At 40.3% G+C, this 27,354-nt stretch overlaps 1 protein-coding gene across 1 annotated transcript in view; it reads left to right on the forward strand.

Annotated features, from left to right (window-relative positions):
* Positions 1-27,354, forward strand: part of LOC135711100 (gamma-1-syntrophin-like) — a gene marked incomplete at its 3' end in the record, with an annotated part of 197,425 nt that overhangs the window by 131,337 nt on the left and 38,734 nt on the right. Inside the window, exons 2-3 of the mRNA XM_065233840.1 lie at positions 24,258-24,328; positions 24,407-24,562. Of these exons, the coding sequence (XP_065089912.1) occupies positions 24,263-24,328; positions 24,407-24,562 (222 nt within the window). The remainder of the gene's footprint in view (positions 1-24,257; positions 24,329-24,406; positions 24,563-27,354) is intronic.

The raw sequence follows: 27,354 nt of genomic DNA on the forward strand, positions 1-27,354 counted from the left end.
TGAAAGCAAGAGGTTCTAGGGAAGACAATGTTAGCCTCCCACCCCGAGTTCAGATTGACGGTGACGAAATCGAGGTGGTCGATGAGTTCGTGTATTTGGGCTCACTGGTGACCGCCGAAAATGATACCAGCAGAGAAATTCAAAGACGCATTATGGCAGGGAATCGTGCCTACTTTGGACTCCGGAGGACGCTCCGGTCGAATAAAATTCGCCGCCGCATGAAGTTGACTGTCTACAAGACGCTGATTAGACCGGTGGTCCTTTACGGCCACGAGACCTGGACTATGCTCGTGGAGGACCAACGCGCCCTTGGTGTTTTCGAACGGAAGGTGTTGCGTACCATCTACGGTGGAGTGCAGATGGATGACGGAACGTGGAGGAGGCGAATGAACCACGAATTGCACCAGCTGCTGGGAGAACCATCCATCGTCCACATTGCAAAAATTGGGCGACTACGGTGGGCTGGGCACGTCGTAAGAATGCCGCACGACGACCCAGTGAAAATGGTTCTAGAAAGCGACCCGACAGGAACAAGAAGAAGAGGCGCGCAGCGGGCAAGGTGGATCGACCAAGTAGAAGGTGACCTGCGGACCCTTCGCAGACTACGAGGCTGGCGAACTGTGGCCATGGATCGAGTAGAGTGGAGACGACTTCTTCGGACAGCAGAGGACAACAAGGCCTTAGCCTGATTGGTAAGTAAGGTATATATCATATAAGTTCGCATTATAGATCATGTAATTTTATGAAATATTGTATGCAACCGTCCATCTTTGCAAGCAACATTTATTGCAAGTTGCTAGTTTAGGTGAAAAGGAATTTTACATACATGACTGTTTGCATGCATGGATGTCTACATCATCAGTAGAATTTCAAGGAAAAATTAGGGACTACCTATCCCCAGTGGGTTTGAGTTCAGTCCCAATCGAGGTCGGTGGAATTTTCTGAGGCATGTCACAGCTTCCTTCTGAAATAAAGTTAAGCTGATGGTCCCAGCCCATGTGATTATGGGTTCAATATCGAAGGTCCAGTGTGGATACGTCATGCTGCATACAATTTAAATTTATATATTTATTTAAAATGGAACTGTGAGTCATTTATTATTCAAAGATATAAATTTCCAGGTACGAGTAAAAGTTTGTCTTCGGACACTGAGTAATAGACCAAGTTGTACTTCCATACAAGTTTGCATTTTAGTTCCTATAGTTATAAAATACAGATTTTGCCGTGAGCCGTGTAAAACCACAGGTGGATGAAAAATTCAATCAAACAAAAATACTTGTATAAAGTTATCCGTGCAAAACAAAACAAAAATGTCTGTTCTAAATAATGCTGAAAAACACTTCAATACATCAAGTAAACCTGTGTAGAACAAGCAACCCAAAATTGTATTTTGTTTTTCCATTCGCAACCAGTACACAGAAGGTTCCCATATCATTTGCCTCGAATCTCATTCCAATACTTATTTTTTGACGGTTATAGTGCTGTTTTTCTCTCCCTATCTGGAGACTGGATTGGCGCGCTTCGTAACGTTCCGGAGCACCCATAACCAGTCCACACGCTACATACAGCACCATCCAGCTTCAGTAACAACATGCAAGTAAATCGATAGTGATGCTCCTAGCTCCAGCTGACGACAACGACGACGACGACGCTCACTCACTTGATGACGACAATCAACTTACTGCTGCTCATCATGCACAATGCATCACACAGGCTCGGCTGGCTGTAGGTGGTATGCATGTGGGAGAGAGGCTTCACAACCAGGAAAACAACTAAATTACTTTCGTGTGCAAATCATAGGTTTAATGACAAGAAAATGGAATCGTGCAATCTGCTGCAAAAATCGTTTCATTGTTGTCTTCTGAGATTTGAAATTTCTTACCCTGGGACCAGAGTGGTACCCCACAATCACAGAGAGCGCCCCACCCTGTTTTGTCCCATTTTTAGGATTGCCGAGATGCAGCACCAACCAGACATAGAGATAGCAGAATGAAATTTTATCCACGTTTTTCAGACGAGTTTGTTGTTTGCAATTCTACTCCGGACAGAAAAGATGGGAGGAAAGGAGTGAGCGTTTGACAATGTACGCCTCGAATGTGAATTATTATTGCTGTCTGTCGAACAGAATTGCCACATGCTGTGAAAATGGTGCCATGCATGGAGAGTTCTATGACGACATGATTATTATTGTTATTTCATAACTCAATCGACTGGATGTGCGAGAGAATCTGATATGATCTCCCCTGCTGCTGTTGCTACATTATACTTCTGAAGTGTATGAAACGTAATCGTTCACATTCTGTGGTATTCCAACGAGCTCTTGTTCATTAAAGCAACGAAGGTATGCCGCTTCAAATAGATGTGTGATAAAAGGGGCGAATTTGATCTACACGGTGTCATATTCATTCTTTTCAAGTGGTTTCTTTTATCACAGTGAAATAGATGTAAGTTAATACGAACCCATCAAATCTCACTAAATGTTCCAAGGAAGCTCAGATTAATGTCTTCATAGTCATTTATTCAATTTGTGCTAAAAGCCTCCACCCCCAAGGAGTCCAGCACCTTTTCCTAAAATGATAATCACGTTCACATTTATCGGATTGCTGCCCAAACCTACGGCTAAATCGTATGGGTAATCTGGGTTACGAACCTTCAGACTCTGCGCACCCAAATGGACTCCGAAAGAGAGATGGGTCATCATGTTTTAATCACCGCCACATTAGAGTGTCAGGAACGATGACGGTAAGTGCTCGGGAGTGTGTTTTTATTAGTGTATGTCTACTGAATGTGAACACTGCCATTAGATGGAGCAATAGTAGTGGCAGACGAAAAATAACCTTCTACTGAAAGCACCAACTTGCATTAGACCTTGTCACAGGGGGTAATTTAATTGCCTCATGCTCTTCCCTTACATAGATATGAACTTATGATTGTGTTGGCTCATAGGTTTGATCATAACAGTAAAGCAATCGTTCAAGGAGTAAAAAGTTTGGTCAATTAGGTGTCTCATGCTATTTCTGACAGTACTTACCTCCAGAAGGCGAGCACTGAATGGACTGGTGACTATTAATAGAAAGAACAAAATGTGGAGATTTTCACACCGCTAGAAGAATGTTTGAAAACCACTGCTATCAGTTTAAGCTCTACACTGAAAAAAAAGTGTTCTCTGTTGGGAACGCACATATCATTTTCCCAACATAAAAATTTATGATTTTTATCACAAAATCACATAACATGTGAGTCATCATGCAGATTTCACGTAATTTTATGGTGAAATGTCCAATTATAAGATAACATGAAAGTAATGTGAAATTATCAAGAATATTTTCCTCTGGTTATGTGATATATTTTTTGAGTGTATTTATCCAGAAGATATTTCTTGGTACCTGGTTTTCAAAAACTAGGTATTATCAAGATATGGAGAATTTATCTAAGCATGAGATCTCAAAAAAAAAATATCGGGTTAGCAATACCTTCAAAAATCACTTTGGTCTCCCATAATGTATTTAGGGAAAATGGATATAATGTCGGCCTAGATGACCCAGATTTGGGCCCATACATAAATTCAGCAATAGCGATTAAAAATATCCATTAGTAACGTCCCAATGACGTGTTCATCTAGATACAATTGATAAATAGCAGATTTTTAGTGATAGGCCCATTCTTAGAACCATAGGTCAACATTAGACCCATTTCTCCTACAAGTATTATTAAGTTTCACTGGCCGGAAACGAACCAGCCCAAGGCTGAAAGCCTCCTGAGATGTATATAAAAAAAAGTATCAGTGGTCTTACAATAAATTTGGATAGATTTTTTTGATTTCTTTATTATAAAGACTTTCAGCCGTTGGCTGTTTCGTCTCTGGATAGATACTTAAAAGTGTGTTTTACGGTTCAATACAAACATTGGTAACAAAATTGGATTTTTGAATATGCCATTTGGCTATCCAAAAACCAAAACAGAGCAGTTCCACGCCGAATGACGAATACAAAAATTTGAACTTCTCCGATTTCAATAAAACTTTGCATATTTTTTTTTTTGTGGTGAGCAATGATTCACATTGCTAAAATTCGGCTATTTTGGACCTTTTTAAATTATCAAAATGGCGCCTTTGAAATTTTTCAAAAAATCGTGGCACGGAAAAGGCACTTTTGATTGACGTCTAAGACAAAGTTGTAGATAGAAATAATGTTTTTTTTTCTGGGAAAAACATACAACTTTTTTTAGTTATTTCAATAAAAATAAAAAAATAAAATATTGTTAAACCCCCGAGATCTTGGAGAAGCAGGCGGTTGGCCGTTTCAAGAACCGTTTGCTTCCCCCGGTGAAGATACTGGATGTCCAAAAACTGGGCTCAGTATCTGTCAGCGAGGGTAAAAAGAGTTTTACCCCCACAGACTCGTTCCGTGTGACCTTTTCTGGTTCAGCCCTTCCTCACTACATCGAGCTGGGAAAACTTGGACTACCTGTGCGTGTGTTCGTTCTCCGGGTCATGAACTGCCAAAACTGTAAGCAGTTGGGACACATGGCCTCCCACTGTGGCAGCAAGGCACGCTGTTCCAAATGCGGGGAGAAGCATGGGAATAACACCTGTGCAGCTACCGCACCAAAATGCGTGTACTGCAAAGAATCTCCTCCTTATGGTCTCTCGTCGTGCCCGGTGTACAAACAACGCGGGAGAAACTACAACGCTCACTTAAGGAACGTTCCGGCAGTCAGCCACGCCATCGACCAACGAAAAAAATCCCTTTTCTCTCTTGTCAGATGACGAGACTGACTCTTTCCGTTCGCGGAAAGTTGCAAATAAAGAACTCAACTTGCCCAAATCAAGGAGTAGTGGGAAAAAAAAAGAGGCTTCTACTTCTAGGATTCCGCAGAACTGACTACACTTAGGATTTTTCACCTCTCCCGGGGACATCGAAAACCCCCGATGCCCCAATTTTCAGAACAGAAGTCCCTTCTTCATCTGGGTTGTTCTCATTTGATAACATTGTGGACATTGTTCTTGCATTGCTTCCTACTGTGAAGATCCTCTTGAAGCAATTGACATTGAAGTGGCCCCTCCTTGCAGCAATCATTTCCTTCGATGGATAATTTTCCAAACGAGGTCGGGGATTTGATCACTGTTCTACAGTGGAATTGTCGAAGTCTTATTCCGAAATTAGGCTCTTTTGAGTTTTTTAGTTCACTATAATGATTGTGATGCATTTGCTCTTTGTGAAACTTGGCTCTCTTCAGATGTCGATCTTCCTTTTAATGATTTCAACATTATTCGACTGGATCGTAAGGATTCGCGTGGAGGAGGGGTACTTTTAGAGATCAAAAAGTGCCATTCCTTCTATAGAGTGAGTCTTCCACAATTTCCAGGTGTTGAAATTGTCGCATGTCAGGCTATTATTAAAGGCAAGAGTCTTTGTATTGTTTCTGTGTATATTCCTCCCCGACTTTCAATAAATCAAAAAAAACTTTCAGATATCTGTTCAGTTCTTCCGACTCCGCGGTTGATTATGGGAGATTTTAATTCGCTCGGTACAGGCTGGGGAGAACTGTTTGATGACAACCGTTCTACTTTGATATATGACCTCTGTGACAATTTCAATATGTCAATTCTTAATAATGGAGAAGTAACACGTTTCGCTGGTCCATCCTCCAATGGAAGTAAATTAGACCTCACACTTTGCGCTAACTCATTATCGTTGGATTGCACGTGGAATGTGATTCAGGATCCCCACGGTAGTGATCACTTGCCGATCAAAATTTCGATTGCTAGTGGATTCAATCCGTCGGAATCCGTTAACATCGCGTACGACCTCACTCGTAATATCGATTGGACAACGTTCAAGACCACGATAGATGAAGCTCTAACGTCGGTAGAAGAGCTTCTACCGTTGGAGGAATATAACTTCCTCTCCAATCTGGTCTTGGACAGCGCGCTTCGAGCTCAAACTCGGCCGGTTCCAGGAACGTCTTTACGTAGGAAATCTCCTTCCCCTTTTGTGGGACCAGCAATGCACTGAGGTTTATCGTAAAAAGAGCTTTTTGAAGCGTACTCGACTCTTGAACGCGAACTCAAGAGCCTCATCAAAGCCAAGAAACGCGGTTACTGGCGGCAATTCGTGGACGGTTTATCGCGCGAAACGTCGATGAATACGCTTTGGAACATGGCGCGAAGGATGAGTAACCGGTATTCAAACAACGAGAGCGAGGAGTACTCGGATCGTTGGATTCTCAAGTTCACGCGAAAAGTATGTCCTGATTCCGTACCATCACAGATGATTCCTCGTGAAACGTGTAGTAGACGAGATCAACCAGCCTTTTACAATGTTGGAGCTCTCACTCGCGCTCCTTTCGTGTCGCAATTCGGCTCCGGGGGCTGATAGGATCAAGTTCGACTTGTTGAAGAACCTCCCAGACCTCGCTAAGCGGCGCATGTTGAACTTGTTTTGTCAGTTCCTGGAGCTCAATATTGTTCCAAAAACCTGGGAAACCCGCGTCAGATCATAATTCGTATCGTCCCATTGCGATGTTATCGTGCATTCGAAAATTGTTGAAGAAAATGATTTTTTTTCGCCTGGGTTGAGACGAACCACCTACTCTCAGATACTCAATTTGGATTCCGTATGGGCAAGAGAACGAACGACTGTCTCGCGTTGCTTTCCACAGAAATTCAGTTGGCTTTTGTTAAAAAAGAGCAAATGGCTTCTGTATTCTTGGATATTAAGGAGGCTTTTAATTCAGTATCGGTTGAAGTACTCTCAGACAAACTCCACGCTTGTGGCCTTTCCCCATTGATTAATAACTTTTTTACAATTTGCTGTCATAGAAACATACTCGCCCAGGACTCATGTTTAAGCCCCCTTTTGTATAATTTCTATGTCAGAGAAATTAATAATTGTCTTAGTGACTACTGCACGTTGAGACAACTAGCAGATGACGGCGTAGTGTCTATGACTACATAACACAGGATGTCAGCCCTTCACAGCATAATCCTCATCGTGTATGCTTCTTCGACTTCGGCAATTCAGTTAGTTTTGATTTATCTATGACGCAAGAGATTCGCGGAATCCCAGAACATCATCGTCCCATGATTGTTCCGTCATTATACACTGCAAAGTTTGGCCAAGTTGATTCCGCAAGATCGTTCTTCACAAATGGATCACTAATAGAGGCGTCCGCTGGTTTTGGTATTTATAACGAATTTCATAGCGCCTCTCGAATGCTTCAAGCTCCTTGTTGCGTATATGTTTCTGAGCTGGCGGCAATACATTATACGCTAGAAACCATCGCCTCACTTTCTCCAGATCACTACGTTATTTTTACGGATAGTCTCAGTTCTGTCGAGGCTATTCGCTCCATGAGGCCGGTAAAGGTGCTTTATCTTTAAAATCTTTTGTCATCACCTTTGCATGAGTCCCATCTCATTGCTCGATTCCGGGCAATGAGAAGGCGGACTCACTTGCTAAGGTGGGCGCTATGCAAGCCGATATTTACGATCGACAAATCGCTTTCAATGAATTTTTCTTCATTTATCGTCAACAGTCGCTCGCCAGCTGGGAGAATAAATGGAGTGAAGGGAGTTTAACACGGGGCTATATTCGATCATCCCTAAGGTGTCGAAGAGTCCTTGGTTCAAAGGGTTGCATGTGGGTCGAGACTTCATTGGACATGAGCAATCACTATTCGCTAAACTCTCACTTGTTCCGTGTTGGGCTGGCGGACAGCAATCTCTGTGAATGTGGGCAAGGTTCACATCATCACATTGGTTATGTGCTGAGCGTCGTGGAGTCAGATCTGAGCTGTACGATTCCCTTCGATTTTTTTTTTTAATAATTGTAAAATTATACAGCTGATAACAAGTTGAATAGAAATAAGTTCATGTTTTAGAAAAAGTGAAATCTCCTCCTCCCTCTCCCCATCCATAAAATTGTAAATCTCCACTAACCTCGAGACAACCGCGAGTATTCGGTTCAATCCCTGTAACTCTAGATTTAAGATAAGGATTAAGTATGTATAACGAAAATGATAACTTGGCTCTATAAAGTTTATTCGATTGAGCCTGTACAAATAAATCAATTCATAAAAAAATAAACCTCTCGTAAAACGCAAACTTTTGCAATAAATTGACAACAATCGTAGAACAAGAACTTTTGGATAATTTATTCTCAGAAAACAATGTTTGATGCACTTCAAACCATTTTATGTGATAAAAGCACAAATAAGCGTACTTGTTTTGAATAATGGGCCTAGGTAATGGACATCAACAACGGTAAACGGATAAATGATTTACAGGTTTTATTTATTAAATAATTGCATAACGATTGCCAGTAACGCCATCTGGGCGTATTCTAAGGCTTAAAGTCTGGATCGCGCAAAAATTGGTCAACTTCAAATTGGTGTATTTCTATTAAAAATGCATAAAAAAAACCTGAAATGCTGCATTTGGAAGTTGAGTGTAGGGTGGGTGAACCAGTAGTGGAGGTTCTAAGCCAATTTATCAATTAAAAAATAAATATACGATGTACATACAATTTTTATACGTCAATCTATAGCTTTCAACCTCTATTTTGATAGAAAAATATTACATTGTATTACATTTTAGAAAGATCTCCCACCATTAATAGGAACACTGTTCCAGTAGTTGTGGTAGTTGCTTACTTTGGTTCGTATAATAGTGGAATGCGTTGGTTTCGTATGGGTTCCACTATTATAGGAACTCTACCGCAACTATAGGTGCAAAGGAGTGAAAATCTTAAGGAAAATTAATTATTTTCCGTCACTTTTGGGCATATTTTAAGTTTGAAATAGGCAAATATGCTTTATTTTAGAAGAGCTACCGATGAAAAATAATCTTATCCGGATCCTCCTCACTATTTTGGCACAACTTCCATACCACAACTATAGGTACACCACTATTACTGGAACACCTACCCTATATACAATGGTTGCTATGATGGGTTTTCACCATTTGCTCTCCAGTTTGTTTTCAAAATGACGTCCAAGCAAGAGGAGCAGCGTGTCAAAATTTTGCTCGCGCAGCAAGAGAATCCGACGTTCTCACACGTCAAGTTGGCAAAATTGTAGGATGTGGCCAAATCGACCGTGACAAATGTTTTAAAAGTGTTCGGCGAGCGTCTGTCGACCGTCAGGAATCCTGGAAGCGGCGGCAGTCGTAATCCGGACGTGGCAGCGACGACGAAGAAGGTGGCGGTGAAATATAAGCGGAATCCTAACCTCTCCATCCGGGACGTCGCTGGCAAGCCCAATGTCTTCCATACTACTGTGCAGCGGGCCAAAAACGAGCCGGGTTGTCGACGTTTAAGAAGGTGAAGGTGGCGAACCGAGATTACAAACAAAACACGTCGGCAAAGCAGCGGTCCCGAAAGCTGTATACGAATCTGCTCATGAAAGACAAATTTAATGTGAAGGCGGATTTCAAGCAGCTTCCGAGACAGGAGTTTTATACCGCATCAGGAAAAGGGAAGGTGGCTGAAATTTTCAAAACCATCAAACTATCGAAGTTCCCGAAAAAAATATCACGTCTGGCAGGCCATATGCACGTGTGTTCTAAAAAGCGGCATTTTCATTACTACGGGAACCTTCAATCAAGAGATCTACGTCTAGGAGTGCCTGGAAAAGCAGCTGCTACCATTCCTAAAGCAACATAATAGACCTGTGCTGTTCTGGCCGGACTTGGCGAGCTGTCACTATGGGAAAAAAGGCAATCGAGTGGCACGATTCGAACAACGTGGTTGTGGTACCCAAAGACTACAACCCTCCCAACAGCCAAGAACTCCGCCCTATCGAACGGTATTGGGCTTTGGTCAAACGGAATCTAAAAATAACTAATAAATCCATGGAAAACGAGCAGCCGTTTAAATCTAACTGGCGTTCGGCGGCGAATAAGGTCGATGAGACCACTGTGCAAAATTTAATGGAAGGGGTTAAGTGGAAAGCACGGCAGTTCGGATTTGGCAAACCAAAAGAATAGACGAACATTTTTATCTTTTAAATATATGAATTGAACTACCAGAATAAAAATAAGAAGATTTTTGTGATATGAATTTTGACTGAAAGAAATTCCGCGATTCTTCCGGTTCGCCTCCTAGCATCGTGCTATAAGGTACCAGGCGATAACCAGGGTAGTTGATCGATAGCTCGATGACGTCATTTCGTTGGCGTCTGCAATGGGAAATTCTCATAGCAGGCGTTGACGATGGGACGTTGTCGAGTTGTTGAATAGCAACTATCGTGGTAACTCACCGATTACCTGTCGATCTGCCAAATTTGGAAAGACGTCTGCATTGAATTGTCTCATATAATAATATTCCGCCCACTATATCACAAGAAATTGCGAGTAGCTGAGTGGAATGGAGATAAGTTAAGCATTGGGTACAGGACCAAGTCTCCCCTGGGTGGTGCCAAAATATGAGCGCAATAGAATCATCAAGTTGCCATAAGGCACGGAATGAGACTATTGCATGGCTGGGTAGTAAAAGTCTTCCATTCGTTACACGGCGAGTGAGAGCGACTCGGGTTTGAGTTTGGTTCACTCATGGTCGCCGGGAGTGCGGGAACTCGACGATGAGTTAATTTGCCTCATGTATTCCCAGGTTTTTCCAGGATTTTCCAGGGGAAAATTCCCGAATTTGAGAAAAGTAAAGAATGGATTCACTCAGTCTATTGGTACTACTCCGAGACTGAATAAAATTTTCGTCAATTTCCTCATTTTCCGGCAGATTTTTTAGGTTTTCCACAGGAAACCATAAGGCAAATTTTACTCATCCCTGAGTTCCTGCACTTTTGGCGATTGTGAGTGAGCTGGGCTCAAGTTTGAGTCGTTCTCATTCGCCGTGTAGTCATTTCAGGTGGATTAGAACAGGTTTAGGTTTAAGGTGGGCGTTGGCCAGATTTGGATTTTTCAGATGTAATCCTGGATAGGACCCTGTCATTGAACGTCGCGTGAAAGTGGAACTTAATGAAGGCCTAAGTACTTTTTCGTAGTTTTTAGTTTTCGGATTTGAACGATCGTCGGTTACAGTGGCCTGCTTACTGAGCAGTCCCAGGTCCTTACATATCAAAGAGATTTATGGTAAAATCGCTTGTGTATCGTGTATTTTGCGAAACTCGTTGTTGTCGTTGGTTCCGGGTTTGAATGGATACACAAATTTGAGCAACGGTATTATGTAATATGAGGGGCTCGGTGGCCTTAGAGCAACCGTTTTTGCTTACTGAGCAGAAAATCATGAGTCTAAAATCAGGCCCATCCACATTCAAGATTCGTCAATCGTTTTATTTGTTAATATGACTACATGGTAATAACAGCAACTCGGTGATTAAAAAGGTGCTCGTCTGCCTAGTGGCAAACGTTTTTGCTTACTGAGCAGAAGACCGTGGGTTTAGTCCCAAGCTCCTTCGCGTTATATGATCGATAGGACATCAATTCAGCTTATCGTTTACCAAAACGAAGCCTGCTGCAAACCCAACCCTCTTATCCAACATCCCAGTGATTCCTCGTGGAAGTGCAGAGGTGTTCTCGGCTTCCATCAAAGCGAGTGTCATGTCAACACAATCCTTCCCATTCCTTTCTTGACCTGTGCTCGGGCGCGGCCGGCGCTGGTATTGCCTAATTTAAGATCACCAGTTTTTACACATTGAGGATGATTGCTAGTCCCAAGCATCGTCTATTGGTTCTCTGTGTAATTACAGCTGATCTGGCAGTAACAGAGTAGCAACCGTGGGCGGTCAATCAAGCTCAAGCTCAAGCTCAAGCTGTATTTTGACTGAAAGAAATGATTTTTTTGTCGACCAATGTTTGCGCGTTCCAGTCTTTACCTTCTGTATTAACAAAATTCCACCTTTCCCGTGACACTTATGAGGGGTCATAGAATTCTCTGCATTTCTCTTAAGTTAGTGTCAGGCTAACATTCCTCTCCCATCCCCACCAGATGCAAGGACGTGGCCAGGACAGCTCTAGTCTGTTGGAGGGAGACTCATCTTGTATCTAAGAGGTAGTGGTTAACGGATGAAGGTGGGTCTCCTCCTTAACAACAGTTTGGAGCTCGTACCACCTACGATATTATGCAACCTGGTTTATGCTATGCTATGATATGCTATACTAAAAACACAAGTAGGGTAGAGCGCTACTTCGTCGTAATCGCCTATTTCCGTTCTATCGATCAGAAAACATCAATCATATTAATGGTTTCACCGTGCACAAATCCATAATAAGTTTGTTCCGATGCGTTAGTTCATTAGCTAGAACATAAATCCTGTTAGAGCGCATTGTATGAATATTTACGCTCATTGTTCTCAAAACAAAAGAAGCTCTCCTAGCTAATCCCCTTTTTCTACGTTTATCCGTATGACGAAGAAAATCTAATTGCGTTTCAATGCATTAGGACGGAATTGAAACTCATAGAACGACTTTAGAATCAACTGTGACTCTTTTTCAAATCCTATGGTACGTATGGAAAGGTGAATAAATTTAGAAGTTATCTTTGACAGAAATGTTCCATTTTTTGTTTAAACTCGTTCAGAAAAGAGAGGTAAAGCGCGGGTTGTGCTTAGTGGGACGGAAATTAGAACAAAAACCCTACTAACAAAAAAATATAAAATTTTACTAAAAGAAAAACACGATACTATTTTTGTCATGAACACTGTGTCCGTAGTTTTAAATATATCAACATTTTACATTTATCGTAAGCAGTTTTAGACAAATTTAATTTCAGACAAAAACATTTTGAGATATTTGGGTTTTTAAAATGTTTATAATCTATACCTAAAATATATGTAATAAAACACTTTTTTGTTTATTTTTCCCAGAAAGACATTGTTTTTCTCTACAACTTTGTCTCGGACGTCATTTCGATCAAAAATTTCCGTTTCTATGCTACATTTTTTTGACAGTTTAGGATGTCATTTTGAACATTATACAAGATCCAAAACGGCCGAATTTTAGCAAAAATTAAAATCATTGCCCATATCAATCAATAACGCAAAGTTTCATATAGATCGGAGAAGGTCTATTCAAGCATTCAATTTTTTTCGCTATTTTGCCAGGTACTGCACAACTGATACTGTAAATGAAATTAGAAAAAAAAAATTTTATCGTAAGTGAAAAGTATTTGAGTATCGTACCACGCTATTTCGTGAACAACGTGAAAAACTGCACAAACAGTAACATGTTAAAAATTTCTAAGAATAAAAAAAAACATAAAAGAATACATTATTCCTCTGCTCAGACCAAAGCAACTAGTAAAATACCACAAACTGGGCGTCAATTTGGCCATTCCAACCCTTCCACTCAATTGATCGAGTATCCACATCCATAGCACTTCCAATCACGCTGAGGAAAACCATAATTTAATTTGAAAACTGTCAGAATAGTAACGAATTCAATCGGGCTCTATTTTAACATTATTCCACCTATTATACATATGTATAGGTTAGTAGGTAGGGGAAAACAGCCCAAAATGCACCCCGGGTCAAAACGACCGATGAGATTTTAGTACTACCATATCGGCACAAAAAATTCCAGAATTCAGAGTGAAATAGCTACGTGCTCATGTCATAGTCATGAAATACCAAATCGGGGTGCATTTGTCCCCTGTTCTACCCTACGTAACGTTGGCTACAAACGAATCGAGTGCTTTCGGTATGCAAGTATGGAATTTGAATATGAAACACACGGAGGCACCCATCAATTGAAATTCGCTTGCATATTTTAAAAGATTGAGCGCCACCCCTTGGAAGGGAAAATGTGGAAAAATCACGGCTGGGCATGCGGCGAAAGAAGAAGTTAGAACAACCCATTCCAAACAGTCAGTCACGTACTTGCCGGGTTTCGATTACGGTTTCGTGATTATGTTCTCATTAGCGTGATTTACCATGATTTCATTATCAAACGAATGTACACGGAATCTATGAGAGATGGATTTTCATTCTCGGAACTTTATGAGGCTCGATGGGTGTAATTAAGATGGATCGTGAACAGGTGGTGCCATTGTTTAACGTGGGTCCACAGGTCGTGGGTGGGAAACATTCAAGCTGTGCCATATAGCTTTCATAGATCGGAACGTGTCCGATAGGGAAATTTGCACTTGCGACGTAATTCCTATCCGACTTTGTTCAGTCGAGAAAGAATAGCAAACGAAAATAATAACAGTTCCGGGTTGGGAAAGTTTGCGTGCGAAAAACAATAATACCGCGTAGAACAACACATCGTTTCATCATTATTTGTCAGCATTGGGTGTTACCTCAGGTCGTCTAAGTGCTGCAATAAAATATGGTTCTTGTCGACTGGATGGATGAGCTCGACGTGTTCAATCATTTGTAACAAATCGAAAGATGGAGGATGGTTCATTGAAGCATTATTGAGCTAATTGAATGAGGCAGTATTTTGTGATTATTAAATGTAATCAAATTTAACCATGGCTTGTTAGTTTGTGTATGGGCTTTTTTTTCCCGAAGTAACATAGCAAGGTTATCTAGGATTTAAAGCTTTCTTAAAGTCTATATCATGGTTGTTACTTGGGTACTCCCCTACCCCTAGGTGAACAATCATCCATACATTTTTTTAGTTAGTATGACTCGTGGACACTTGAACCACAATTACTTTATCTCAGACATCATTTAGTTATGTAGAGACATACATTTAAATTATTATTCATATCGATGTTGAACAAAACAAAAATTGTTTGGTATCTAGGTGCAAAATTTATTATACAATTCATCCTTCGGGGTCCAAATCATTCCCAATACCCCTTCGCTTGTCGTTTTAGCTTTATCAAAAACAACAGCCATTTCCTGTTCAGCACAAGTTTCCCCGACCCGTTTGAGAACTTCTACACTATTCGACATCCAGTTTCTAATGTGAAATCCTCCAGCAGCATCAATAATCTCCTTCACTTGCAGCATCAATTGCACAGCCTCATTGACGGTATCGCAACTATCAAGAAGATCGTCGACATAATGGTTTTTAATTATTGCTTCAGCCGCTCTCGGAAACTTCTCGGTGTGGTCCTCAGCATTTTTGTTTTTGATGTACTGTGCTGAACTTGGTGAACAACATGAACCGAAGGTTGCGACTTCCATGATGTACGTGTTGGGCTCCTCGTCCAATGAATTTTTGAATACAAAACACTCTGCTGACTTGTCCTGGTGCCTTATGAGGAATTGGTGATACATTTCCTGAATATCACCTACCACAGCTATACGCCTTTGACGGAAGCGGCCTACGACAGCTGGCAAGGGAGTCAAGAAGTCCGGTCCCTTCAACAGCATTGAATTCAAACTGACACCTTTAACGACGCATCCCAAATTAGTCTGACCTTGACTGGCTTCTTTGGACTTACGACGACTCCAAGAGGCAAAAACCAAGTTCGTTTTGGATCCATTTCCTTCAACTTTTGCAGCATTTTGAGCATATCCTTTCAGCTGATATCCTTCGACCTGCTTTCTGATGTTTTCATAGAGATTTTCATCCTTTTTCAATCTTCGTTCCAGACACTGCAGTCGGCGGATTGCCATGTAGTAGCTAGCCGGAAACCTAAACACGTCATAGCGACAAAGTAGTCCAGTTTCAAACCGGTTTGTTACTCGAATCATCGTGTCTTGTAAAATCATCCATGTACGCTTCTCATCATCCGATTCAGGGCGAATACTTTCTACGCCTATGGCATCTACTGCAAAATACGATTTCACTAGCTCATGTAGATGCTCGTCAGAACAGCAGTCGCACAACCTCACCCCATAGCTCACGAGATTCTGCTTGCTCGAAGAACCCCCAAATACGGACCATCCCAAACGGGTTTTTACTGCTATCGGTTCACCAATCTGACCTTCTCTAGATCTCATCGGAACCAGAAGATGCGCGTTGTCAAATCCAATTAAAACTTGTGGAATAGCATCCTTGTAACCTTTAATCGGAATTCCATCCAGGTGTGGGAACGCCTCAACCAGGCTTCCGGTCTGCATTGTCTGCTTAGGAAGCACCAATTCCGAGACTGTTCTGGTATTGATGAGAGGGTACTTATCTTTGGCGTCATATCCAGACACTTCCAGATTCATCCTTCTAGAGCTGGGCTCAGTCCTGGTCCTATTTGCTGTCCACACTAAACACAATGGTTCCGCGTCACCTTCTATACTCAACAGTTTGACGAGATTCTCTTCCAATAAGGTAACCGACGATCCATCATCCAACATGGCATAGGTGTGCACGACTGAACTTTTTCCATGCAGTGTGATTGGTATAATCCGGAATAACGCTGCATGTAACATCCGGTGAAGATTAACTACCGCAGTTGTTTCGTGCTCCGACGGTCTTGAAAATGGCTTAGAATGCAGTTGCTTATTATGTGTTCTTGAACTACCATCAACACAACAGTCCTCTCCGCTGGGACAAGTCCATTTTCCTTCAATTTTGCCATGACGTCCCAAACACTGCCTACAAAGTTTCAGCTTGTATGCCATTCTCCAGCGATCCTGTACAGACAACTTCTGGAATGTTTCACAAGTTGCTACACCGTGTTCCTCGTTTTTGCACCCAGCGCAGAAATTAACAGACTCGATGTGTGACTGATTTGATGAATCATTCCTGGCTTCATGTACGTTGACGTATGCTTTACCTTTTTGTTTCAGGTTATCTACTCTCGTTCCCTTCAGTTCCGAAAATACTTGCAGCGTCACCGAATTTGCCTCCAGGACGAGGATTTCCATAAAATCACCGAACATCCGAAGATTCACGCCAATCCATTCTGTACCCAGCTGGAAATTTTTCAATCAACTCCTGCAATAACACTGGATTGCATAGATGCGACGACATCTCCGCTACTTCCAAATGGTCACATACATTTTGTACTGCCATTCCGAACGTAATTAGCATATCCAAGCGTTCTGGTTTCGGTGCTGGCACCTCTCGTACCTTCTTCAGCAGCGTATTTACCACAAGTTCCGGTTTGCCAAACAGCATCTGAAGGGTGTTCAATACGGATGGTACCGCCGATGGTATCAGTAATCGACTACGTACTGCTTCCATAGCGATGCCCTTAAGACAATGAGGGCCTTACTATAAGGAACAACTTTGTAGAAGAGACTTTTAGTCTTAAGTTTCAATTTCAGGCGACGTATGGGAGGAGCGGAAGAAGCCGGAGCTATGTGAGTGTACGGAGTAGCCGTAGCAGAGCCGAGGAATGGGTAGTAGAACAAAGTCAGGTTAGCAGTGAAAGGACTCTGGAGGATTTGTTGAACAGATGCCTTCCTTGGATTCTGCTTGATAGCTCGTTCCTTAATTTTGTTGCTAAGGAATCCAATTTTGACTGACAAAGGGGCGCGCCTTTGGAGGGCGCGCCAACACTCCGAAGGGTATAAATAGCGGAACCTTTCAATTAGAATCGATTCCTTGCGATGAAGGCAAGAATGACAACTGTATCAAAACCGAATACTTCATCATTTCTCAATAGTGATGAAGTAATACGACATGCACTAAACTAAGGACACGGGATATACTACAATAGATCAAATTACTGGTCGCAGTAGTTTTATGTCCCGAACAGAGAAAAAAAAAAAAAAAAGGCCCTCATTTTAATGAAAATTCATTCTAGGGTGGTTCCTATTATCAATAAAATCAAAAACCTAACTTTTTTGTTTGATTAAATTAAGGTGTACATTCTTGGGCAAAGTTATAGCTGAGCTAATTTCAAACAACTTTGTAGAGAACAACTTTTTTGTATCTCTTAAATTGGCCGATTTAGAGCTATTTTCTTGAATTGAGTTAGGGTGGATCTAAAAAAAACAGTTGTTTTGCTCTAGTTTTCTTATTTCGAATTTCTCAGTAAAGGTGTCTTCAAATAACTTTTAGATCATAAGAAGGCGCAAATTTTTGATGCAGAAAGCTTGTCAATATCTTTCACCGATCAAGAGTTATTGACGTTTTTATACTAAAAATATGCACTTTTCAAATGTTAATATCTCTGGTTGGGGCAAACAAAAAAAAAAGTTTTTTACGGCATTTGAAAGAGCGTCTGTTATTCTCAATTACATGAAAAAAAAATGGAGGTATGTTATTTTTTAAACTCGTATAAAATCAATTTGAATTTGTTCATATTTTTTACTAAATTCAGGTATATCTTTTTTATTAGAAGAGATACAGCCAACAAATCTCGCTATAAAACATTCGTCTTAATGAGTTTTAAAAGTCTTTAGAAAATGACCTTCATGAGAAATTTATAGCTCAGCTATAACTTTGCCGAAGAATGTTTACCTTAATATATTCAATCAAAAATGTTAGATTTTTGATTTTAATGATAATAGGAACCACCCTAGAATTCATTGTCATAAAAATTAGAGTCTAACAATAAGGAACAAGTTTGTAAAAGATACTTTAAGTCTAAAGTTTCAATTTCAGACTCAAAACATATCATTCCACCTAAATCTGCATTCTGGACCACTGTGCAATGCAATGTTCTAGATAGTTGTAGAATTAATTAATTAATTTATCTTTATTAGGGAGGCTTTCAGCCTTGGGCTGGTTCACCTCCAATAGTTGTAGAACAGTCAAATCGAAGCATTTGTGTTTCAGACACCAAATTTATATCTCTTATTGTTCATGAGTTATGATTTTTTAAAACAAGCAGGTTAAGGTGGCCCCTAAAAAACCAATTTAGTTGAATAACTTTTCATACGTTCATTTCTTGTAAAAACGTTGTTTTGGACACATTTAGAACTTATGATGACGCAACCATGTTGCTATCTTTTTTGATAAGAAAATTAATGAATATATTCTTCGATTGTTAATATCTCTAAAAGGAGCAAACCGGTTTTCAAACATTGGATTTCACTTGAAAGTATTTAAAACAAAGTTTCCAAGAGAAATGAACTTATAACATGGTATTTAAAGAAATCTGATTTTCTAGGGGCCACCCTAACTTGCTTGTTTAAAATAATCATAAGTAATGAACCATAAGAGATAAAAATTTGATATCTTAAGCAAAATTTATTGCAATTGATTATTATAAAACATTTTAGAACACTGCATTGGCCTATCTCAAACATTGACAAAGTTTGTATTTTCAATTCACAAATTTTATGGACCACCCTAATTTCACTTGCCAATGGCCAAAAACTACGAAGAAACTTTCCACAATATTCTATGTACCTAAAAGTGATGGTTTGGGCGCAAATATGTTTGTCTTCCTAAATACGGCTTGGGGACCTTTGTGCACTGGTCCCCAGGGTAAAATTTCTGGTCATAACTTCAAATTAATTCTGATAAGATTCCAATGAGTGGTTTTAAAAAAACGGACCATCTCGTGGTTCCAAGGGTCCATTTTCCGGTCACAACTCCCATTTTATTCTGATAAGACATCTATAAGTGATTTCGAACGATCAGAAAAGCTCTAGGATCAATTTCATGAGTTTACCTCTTTAAGGGATGATTTTGATCCTCTGGAAGGCCATTTCAAGAGTCAATTTTCTGATCACAACTTCGAACTCATATTAATAAGATGTCAATGAATGGTGAAAAAAAAAAGTATCTTGCGCATATTGGTATCCTGCTTGGTAGTAACCGGTGAAACTTTCTCCAGGACATGTGCACAGGTTCATTAAGCCATCAAAAATGCTTTTGTGTGCAATCAATCATGTTTTTTTTTCCTTTTTTATTTAACGTCGGTCTCTGTTCCGCAATCTAGTGCCAATCACCGACGGACATCGATTGCCATCCATTGACGGCAATCGAATGTGCAGGAAGGCAGCTTCCACACCTGCGTAGGATATCGCACCCATTCAACACACATGGGCCGGGACCAACGGCTTTACTTCCCTTCCGAAGGAAGACGTGACCAGTAATCAATCATGTGTACACTCGAAAACTCTGTGTTATAGCACAATGTCATAGTTTTCTACTACATACATAGCTACTATTACGTCATAGTTCAAAGTTTTTGAAAATTGTTTCCCAAATCTCATTGAACTATGATATAGAAAACAAAATCGGCTATGTCATAGAGAACTATAACATACGTATCATGCGTCGTGTGGCGGCACTTTTGTTTCCAAACGTAAATAATAATAAAAAGCAAATAATAAACGCAATATAATCAACGTAATTCCTGTTCACTAAACTTTTGCAAAATGGCGGGTTCCACTGCGAGTCAAGCCGGAGATCTCTACGTAGCATTGAGCGATTTCGTTCCAATATTTTTGTCAATTATATTATATTATACAATTATATTTGTCGATGTATCAGGCACTTTGAAAAACTATTCAAGAGTGAATATTCAAAAAGGCCATATCTGCTTCTGTAAACAAAGCTTAAAACGTCAATTTGTCGGAACTCTTTGCTTGGCTACGCAAAATAACACCACCATAGGGTAGGGTAGAGTATTCTAAACATTAAATTTACAAAAGCAGATACGGATATTTTAAAATTCACTCTTGTGTGAGAACTTTAGGGTTTTTTTTTCAAAGGAATTTGGCAAATATTTTTTTTTTAGAGATAACACCAAGGTGTTGTGAATCCCCGAAGAAAACTCGGGGGTGGTGCAAGTAAGCTCAAAGCTGAAAGGGTAATTTATTTTTAGATGGCCTGACATATTACGAATTTAACATGTACTTACATTTAGTCTCCTAAATAGTATGATTCTAGACAGAGATCGAAATGTTCGCCTACTTGAGAAGAGAAACGTCATTTTTCACCTGCTAGGAGAAATAGATGAGAATGTGAGAAGCGAGAGAATATTATACGCTCACAGCAGAAAAGCAACAGCGATTTATTTTTTTCGGAGAGCATAAGCGGCAGATAAATCGTTTCTTTTTCAGTGAATTCTTGATGCCGATAATGATTTTTCACTTCTTTCATACACCTAAAAATTCACTTTCCGCACGCCAACGACGATCCGAAATTAAGAACCAAAACAAAAGTTAGGGAACATCCATAAGTTACGTAGAATTTGAGGAGTAATGGAGAGAGGGTTGCAACATTTGTAACGGACCATGCATAAGGTAAAGAAAAAACGCCACGAAGGGGGAGGGGAAGGTCTAAAATTGGTAAGAAAATTGCATCGTCATTTATGGATGACCCTTATGATATGACAGAAGGTATAAAAAGGAAATAAAAAAAAATCTGCTGTACTGGTTGAAACAAACGAAATGCAAACAGGTGAGGCTATGTGAAATCGTTGTCCCTTTCCTTCTGCCGCTGTTTAAATGGATAACACAGGATGACGGCACACTCCGTCAACCATTTAATCAGCGGAAGAACAAACGAGACGGCGAATTTCCAAGCCTCAACTGTTAACATCACATTGGATTGGAACCGAACAATTTGGGGTGGTATTTTTTTCGCTCTTGGTAGTTTTCAGAGCCAAATGGGTGATGAAAAAGTATTTTCGTTGGTTTTTGAAGAGAGATATTTTCGGATTATGTATCAGAGAGGATAATGAAATATCGGTGAAAAAGGAGAGATGAAAATGTGAACGGTTCACAACTCACCGAAAAGTAGCTTCAGTGAGGAAATGCTTATCGTGCAGCTGAGTGAGAATTTCTATCTCTGATTCTAGACAACAAATTACAATTATCAACAATTAGGCTAAGATCTTGATTTAAGGTAGATGGATATAAGTTAAACATTTAAGTAAGTTTAAGTTCAATTCCTCGGCATGCGTAAGTAGCGCATTCAAAGCTGCACTAATCATCGAAATGCCCTACTTCTGTTCGAGGGGTGTTCAATCCTTTTACCAAGGTCAGTGCGCAAAACAGTCAGGTTCATTGAGTCATTTTGATATGAATATGAACTGCCATCTGCCTCATCATTCACTGCCTCGTGAGAGTCTGAATGATTCAGAGGTAAACGAGTCACTGACAGCCGAGCACTCAGTCAACACGTTTATTCTGCCGTGATGGTAGCCAATATTTGTTTTGAATGACTGAGCGTAAATTTTCTATGGAAAAATGACTTAATTACATGCTATGTGAGCGAAGGCAAGCGGTGTGCGTCGCCTGCTCGTGAGTGACTGTTGGCTCTTTCATTGCCTCGTCCTTTACCGTTTGGTACAAACGGTCTGCACAGAGCAATGGATTGAATAGTGCAGTGCTTTCACACTCAGCCTAGGCAGTCAATAGTTTTAAGCTCTGACCAAGGTATTTCAGATAAAATTAAAGGGAGCCTCAGAAGGAACCCTAAGCTAGTTAAGACTTTAACATCCAGTCAATTGTGTGAGTTCAGAGTAGAATTTTTAAATAGCCATGATGATTGTGAAGAGGATTCCAGAATCCGGAAAAAACACCAAGAGCATAGGATAATTCCAAGGGCATCATGAAAAAAAAATCTAGGGAATTTTAAGGAAATTTCCAAGCAAAACTTCAGAAGTATTTAGAGCAAAATAATTCTAAATGAGATTTCCGACAGTTATTAGGTGAACTACTAGAGATTTCTAAAGAGAATTAAAATTAATTTTAAATAGCACTATGGAAAGCAGCTTAAATTATAAATATTATAAATATTGAATTTAAAGTTTTTTTCAGAAATTTCAGTTTATATTTAATATTTTTCCGAGAATTGCTTTACTTTTCTAACCAACTTTGTGTCAGACGTAATTTCGATCAGAAGTGACGTTTTAGTACTACACATTTATTGAAAAATGTCAAAAACGCCATTTAAAAAAAATCCAAAATGACCAAATTTTGACCAAAATCTGAATGATTACCCATAACACATAATTACGCAATGTTTCATGCAAATCGGATCTTACATTTTTATGTGTTATACCATTTGGCCTGTAAATGGTCCAATGGTTGCAACTTTTGAGAAAACAACACCGTTACTTCAAGAACCGAAAACATTTCACCCAGGTCACAAGTCACCATACCTGGAGGCACTGGCTGACAATGCATAGCGTTTGTCTTTCCATCGTCCTGGAACTGCCCCAACTGTGACAACAATATTTGAATAATGACTCATGCCAAAGGGGTTTTGTTGATCTATATTTAGTTTTTCCTACCTTTTCTCATCTGTCTTTGTCAATCTACCAACCGACCAGGCTTATTCTCACACTGACTGTAGCGGTGATGACCAAACCATGCTCGACTAGCCATCCACGACGGCGGCTGCGGTGAAGTTTACTTTTACATTCTTTTAATTTGCACCTATCTCGAGGCGAGGAGAAAATTACCCGCCACATTCCATGCAGAAAACCGGAGAAAAACTAATTGGAAGGGCGAGATGGACAGCTTAGAACAATGGGACATGTTTTTCCATATTTTCCACTGCTCGAAGTTGTTTACCTTGCAGCTCTGCTAAGGCGAATGTTGAACTGGACATTCGATTAGTTGCATCGTTCTGATTATATTATGTAAATTGGATGATAGTTTTCCCTTTCAATGTCGTTTTAATCAATATAATTTTGTGTTTATGCGGTAATTATGACTTTGTTTTGAAAAATCGAAAATAATACATCACCACAAACGCCAATCGAACGGACATTCATATCAATTTATGTTTGAATGACCTCAATGTAGCATTGCGTAACAGCATTCTTCAAACGTTCATAACGACCGGCCTCACATCATCCAGTCTAAGCCAAACAGTAAACATACCGTACAAACACAAATAATGCGAACGCAAGCAGACGCCTTCCAATGCAATCGGGTGCTTGCTCACTTGTCTTCATACGAAAAGCATACTCATAAATCTAGATCCCCCACCCCCACTAGTTATGAGCGCAGTTCATTCCAGTATTATCGTTTTTATTACCTTAACGATCAACTCCCGAATAGAGCAGTTTTTTTTTCGGATTCGGATGAATTGCATTTTTGTAGTGAACACAAAAATCACCCTTCTGATGGTTTTTCCAACTCTCCTTGAAACATAAATCATTTCCGTACTGACAAATTTCTCCTTCGCCGTGGCTGATCTGACCAGAAAAGTTTCGGTTGAAACACTTTCCTTCGAGGAAACGGAAATCCCTTCTCTCAACCTCAACAACCTACACCGGCTAGTGGTGTGGGAGGATCTGCCCAATCAGGGGCAATTTATTTTCGAACTTTAATTAGTTTTCCATCCCGATCGAATGGAGGCTCACACTATGTAGCATATTCGCAAGCACCTGCACCTATTCGCCAATGAATGGGGAAGAAGGCTTCTGCGTAAGTTTTCCGGAAGACCTGGAAGTTAAAATTGAACTGCCCTTTGAAAAATAAAACGACCAGAGTGTGGAATAAAATAATAAAATTTTCTTTTCCCGTTTCTCTTTCATTCGCAGAAAATATGAAGATTAACGCAACCACCAAAATGGCAACACCAATAGAAGAGAAATTCGATCAGAATCTCAAGGTAATCATGAAAGCAATAATGGTTATTATTGTTTCGGGCGTTTACCCATTGCTTGTTTATATTTTCATGAATTTATAGACCCGCTCCGGAATGGTGATGATAAGCGATGGCAAAAGCAAACCAGAACTGGCCCGGCTACATCTGTCTATGGAGATGATCACAATTCAAAAGCAGGACACATCCACACCGGCACCGACGCCTACCAGCACCAGTCATCCACCGATAGAGTCTAAGGTAGGTTTTCCTTGATGGTTCCATATGTTGGATGACGAGGGTTTAGAGTAAGTTAAACATGGGGTGACAGTTAGGATCAACATGAGGGGTTTCTAGATTGGAGGTAAACGTTTGCCGTAGTAAAGTAACTTCCCCCGATGGCCTACATCCTAAATAGTTAGCAAATACACGGGATTCCAGGCCAGAGCTGATAGATTTGATTGCCTGGTTAAGGCGGTTGGTATCTTTGAGTGGCTTAGATCTTATATAACAAACCGGAGAGCATTTATCCAAATCGAAATAGCAGATTCTTCTGATTTTGATGTTACATCAGGAGTAGCTTATGGCAGTGTGTTAGGACTGCTTAGTAGACTGCCAGCGAAAATGGTAATTTTTAATTTCGCTAACAAACCATATACAAAATGTTTATTGCCTCGAAAAATTACCCTATGCAAAATTTGAGCTCAATCGGACATGATTTAGGGGTGGCGCAAACGCGTCAAAATGTGACTTTTTTCACTCTCGAAAATCTCCCAAGGGGGGGGGGGGGGTACATGAAATTTCTTTTTTTTTTTTTCCTTGGATTTGTTTTCCGTCGATCTTGTTTTCCGTGCTGAGCACCAATGCTACCGACGCCAGGAAGGCAGCTCCCACACCTGGACCCTACCTATCGACCCATCAACTCATGAACCGGGGACCAACGGCTTTACTTCCCTTCCGAAGGAAGGCGTGATTACAGATGTTATGCCTCAGAACATCCCGGCGGCGCCGACTGGGATTGAACCCAGGCCTGCTGGGGTGAGAGGCAATCACGCTTACCACTACACCACCGGCGCCGCTACATGAAATTTCGGAAATCAAACAATTTTTGTTGATGCCAAATGTCATAAAAATGCATGAAACGTCGAGATTTGGTGTTATCACGAATTTTTTTTTTTTTTTTCAAATCGACTTTCTGGGAATTTTTTTTTTTTCATGAGTTCGATATGGAATATAGAAGATTGATGAGTCGGCTTCTTAAACTGTTCACAATTTTCTCCAACCTGCTTATATATTGAATTAAACCACCATTTAGGATCTAATACGAAATAATTCACTAGGGTGGTCCAATTATTCTTCATTAGGGTGGCCAAAAATTCAAAATTTTTTGAAAAACCACAACTTTTCATCAGAAATTCCTAAAAATCAATTGTAAAAATATCTTGAATTGCGTTAATCTGTTTTTTTTTTTTGGACTCATGAGTTTTACACAAGAGAGAAAAAATACTTGTTTTATACTTTGTCATATATTTCCTTATTAGCTACACCAAATCAGATTTCCTTGTACTCTTATAATTTTTTCGATGATCTTCAACTAATTTTAAAATGCACTGCTTTTGATCTTCATCCGTTGATAGTTTTGAATTGTATGTTTTAATCAATGCTATGTAACGGCGCCGGTGGTGTAGTGGTAAGCGTGATTACCTCTCACCCCAGCTGGCCTGGGTTCAATCCCAGTCGGCGCCGCCGGGATGTTCTGAGGCATAACATCTCTGATCACGCCTACCTTCGGAGGGGAAGTAAAGCCGTTGGTCCCCGGTTCATGAGTTGATGGGTCGATAACTAGGGTGCAGGTGTGGGAGCTGCCTTCCTGGCACGTCAGTAGCATTGGTGCTCAGCACGGAAAACAAGATCGACGGAAAAAAAACAAACCAAAGGAAAAAAAATCAATGCTATACCACGCTCTGCATTATCATTAACTACTTCCAAACATTGAACCCGTCTTTTGGCATTTTTAAACTCGATGGAATTACTCCACTGCTCCATATCGACATTCAGCCACGACTTCGGAATTTGGAGAGCTTTGAATAAGTTTTCAATATCACTGCTGCCTTGTACAAACGAGTGTAGTTCAATCGTTGAAATATCGTTGGATTCAACAATGGATCTGGCTGTAATGTTTTTATGATGACCTTTTTCTTAACCGGGAGGTCTACATTTTCGTCGAACAGACATAGTCCGATAAGGCTGTTGTCCAAATATTGCAAGTGAGTTAAAATTCCTTTATGTACTGCTTTCGCAACGTCTTTATCAACAGTTTCATATTCCTTCAATATTTTTAACAGGTTCAGATCGTTGTTGGGTGCCATCGCAGCACACGGAGAAAGAAACCAACTTTTCAAATAAATTTTTACAATGAACACACAAAATCGAGCTAGTTGATTTTTAGTTTTATCTGGTAAAGCAAATTCATGCCGAAGAATAAACATTTTCAAAGAATAAATGGTTTTGGCCATCCACCTTGCATTGTGGAACGCACCAGGAGCTTTTATTTGTAATTTTTCATCGATTTTTCCACCCAAATATAAAACGGCCGATTTTTTTTTTTTTTTTTTTCTTTGGTTTGTTTTTTTCCGTCGACCTTGTTTTCCGTGCTGAGCACCAATGCTACCGACGTGCCAGGAAGGCAGCTCCCACACCTGGACCCTACTTATCAACCCATCAACTCATGAACCGGGGACCAACGGCTTTACTTCCCATCCGAAGGAAGGTGTGATCAGAGATGTTATGCCTCAGAACATCCCGGCGGTGCCGACTGGGATTGAACCCAGGCCTGCTGGGGTGAGAGGTAATCACGCTTACCATTACACCACCAGCGCCGTTAAAATGGCAAGTTGTAGAACCTTTCGGTAATCACCATGGTGGTGTTGCTCTCTAATTTGTTTTTCATAAACTCCAATAACGCCAATCTTTCTATTTCCGAAATAGCTATTTAAAAAAAAATCATCATCCATACCTGAGTGGTATGAAGTCTTTTCCAAAATGTGCCATGT

Source organism: Ochlerotatus camptorhynchus, unplaced genomic scaffold (genome assembly GCF_037179485.1).
Source record: "Ochlerotatus camptorhynchus isolate MF236.1 unplaced genomic scaffold, CSIRO-AGI_Acam_v1.1 ptg000419l, whole genome shotgun sequence".
In the NCBI taxonomy this organism is placed as follows: domain Eukaryota; kingdom Metazoa; phylum Arthropoda; class Insecta; order Diptera; family Culicidae; genus Ochlerotatus; species Ochlerotatus camptorhynchus.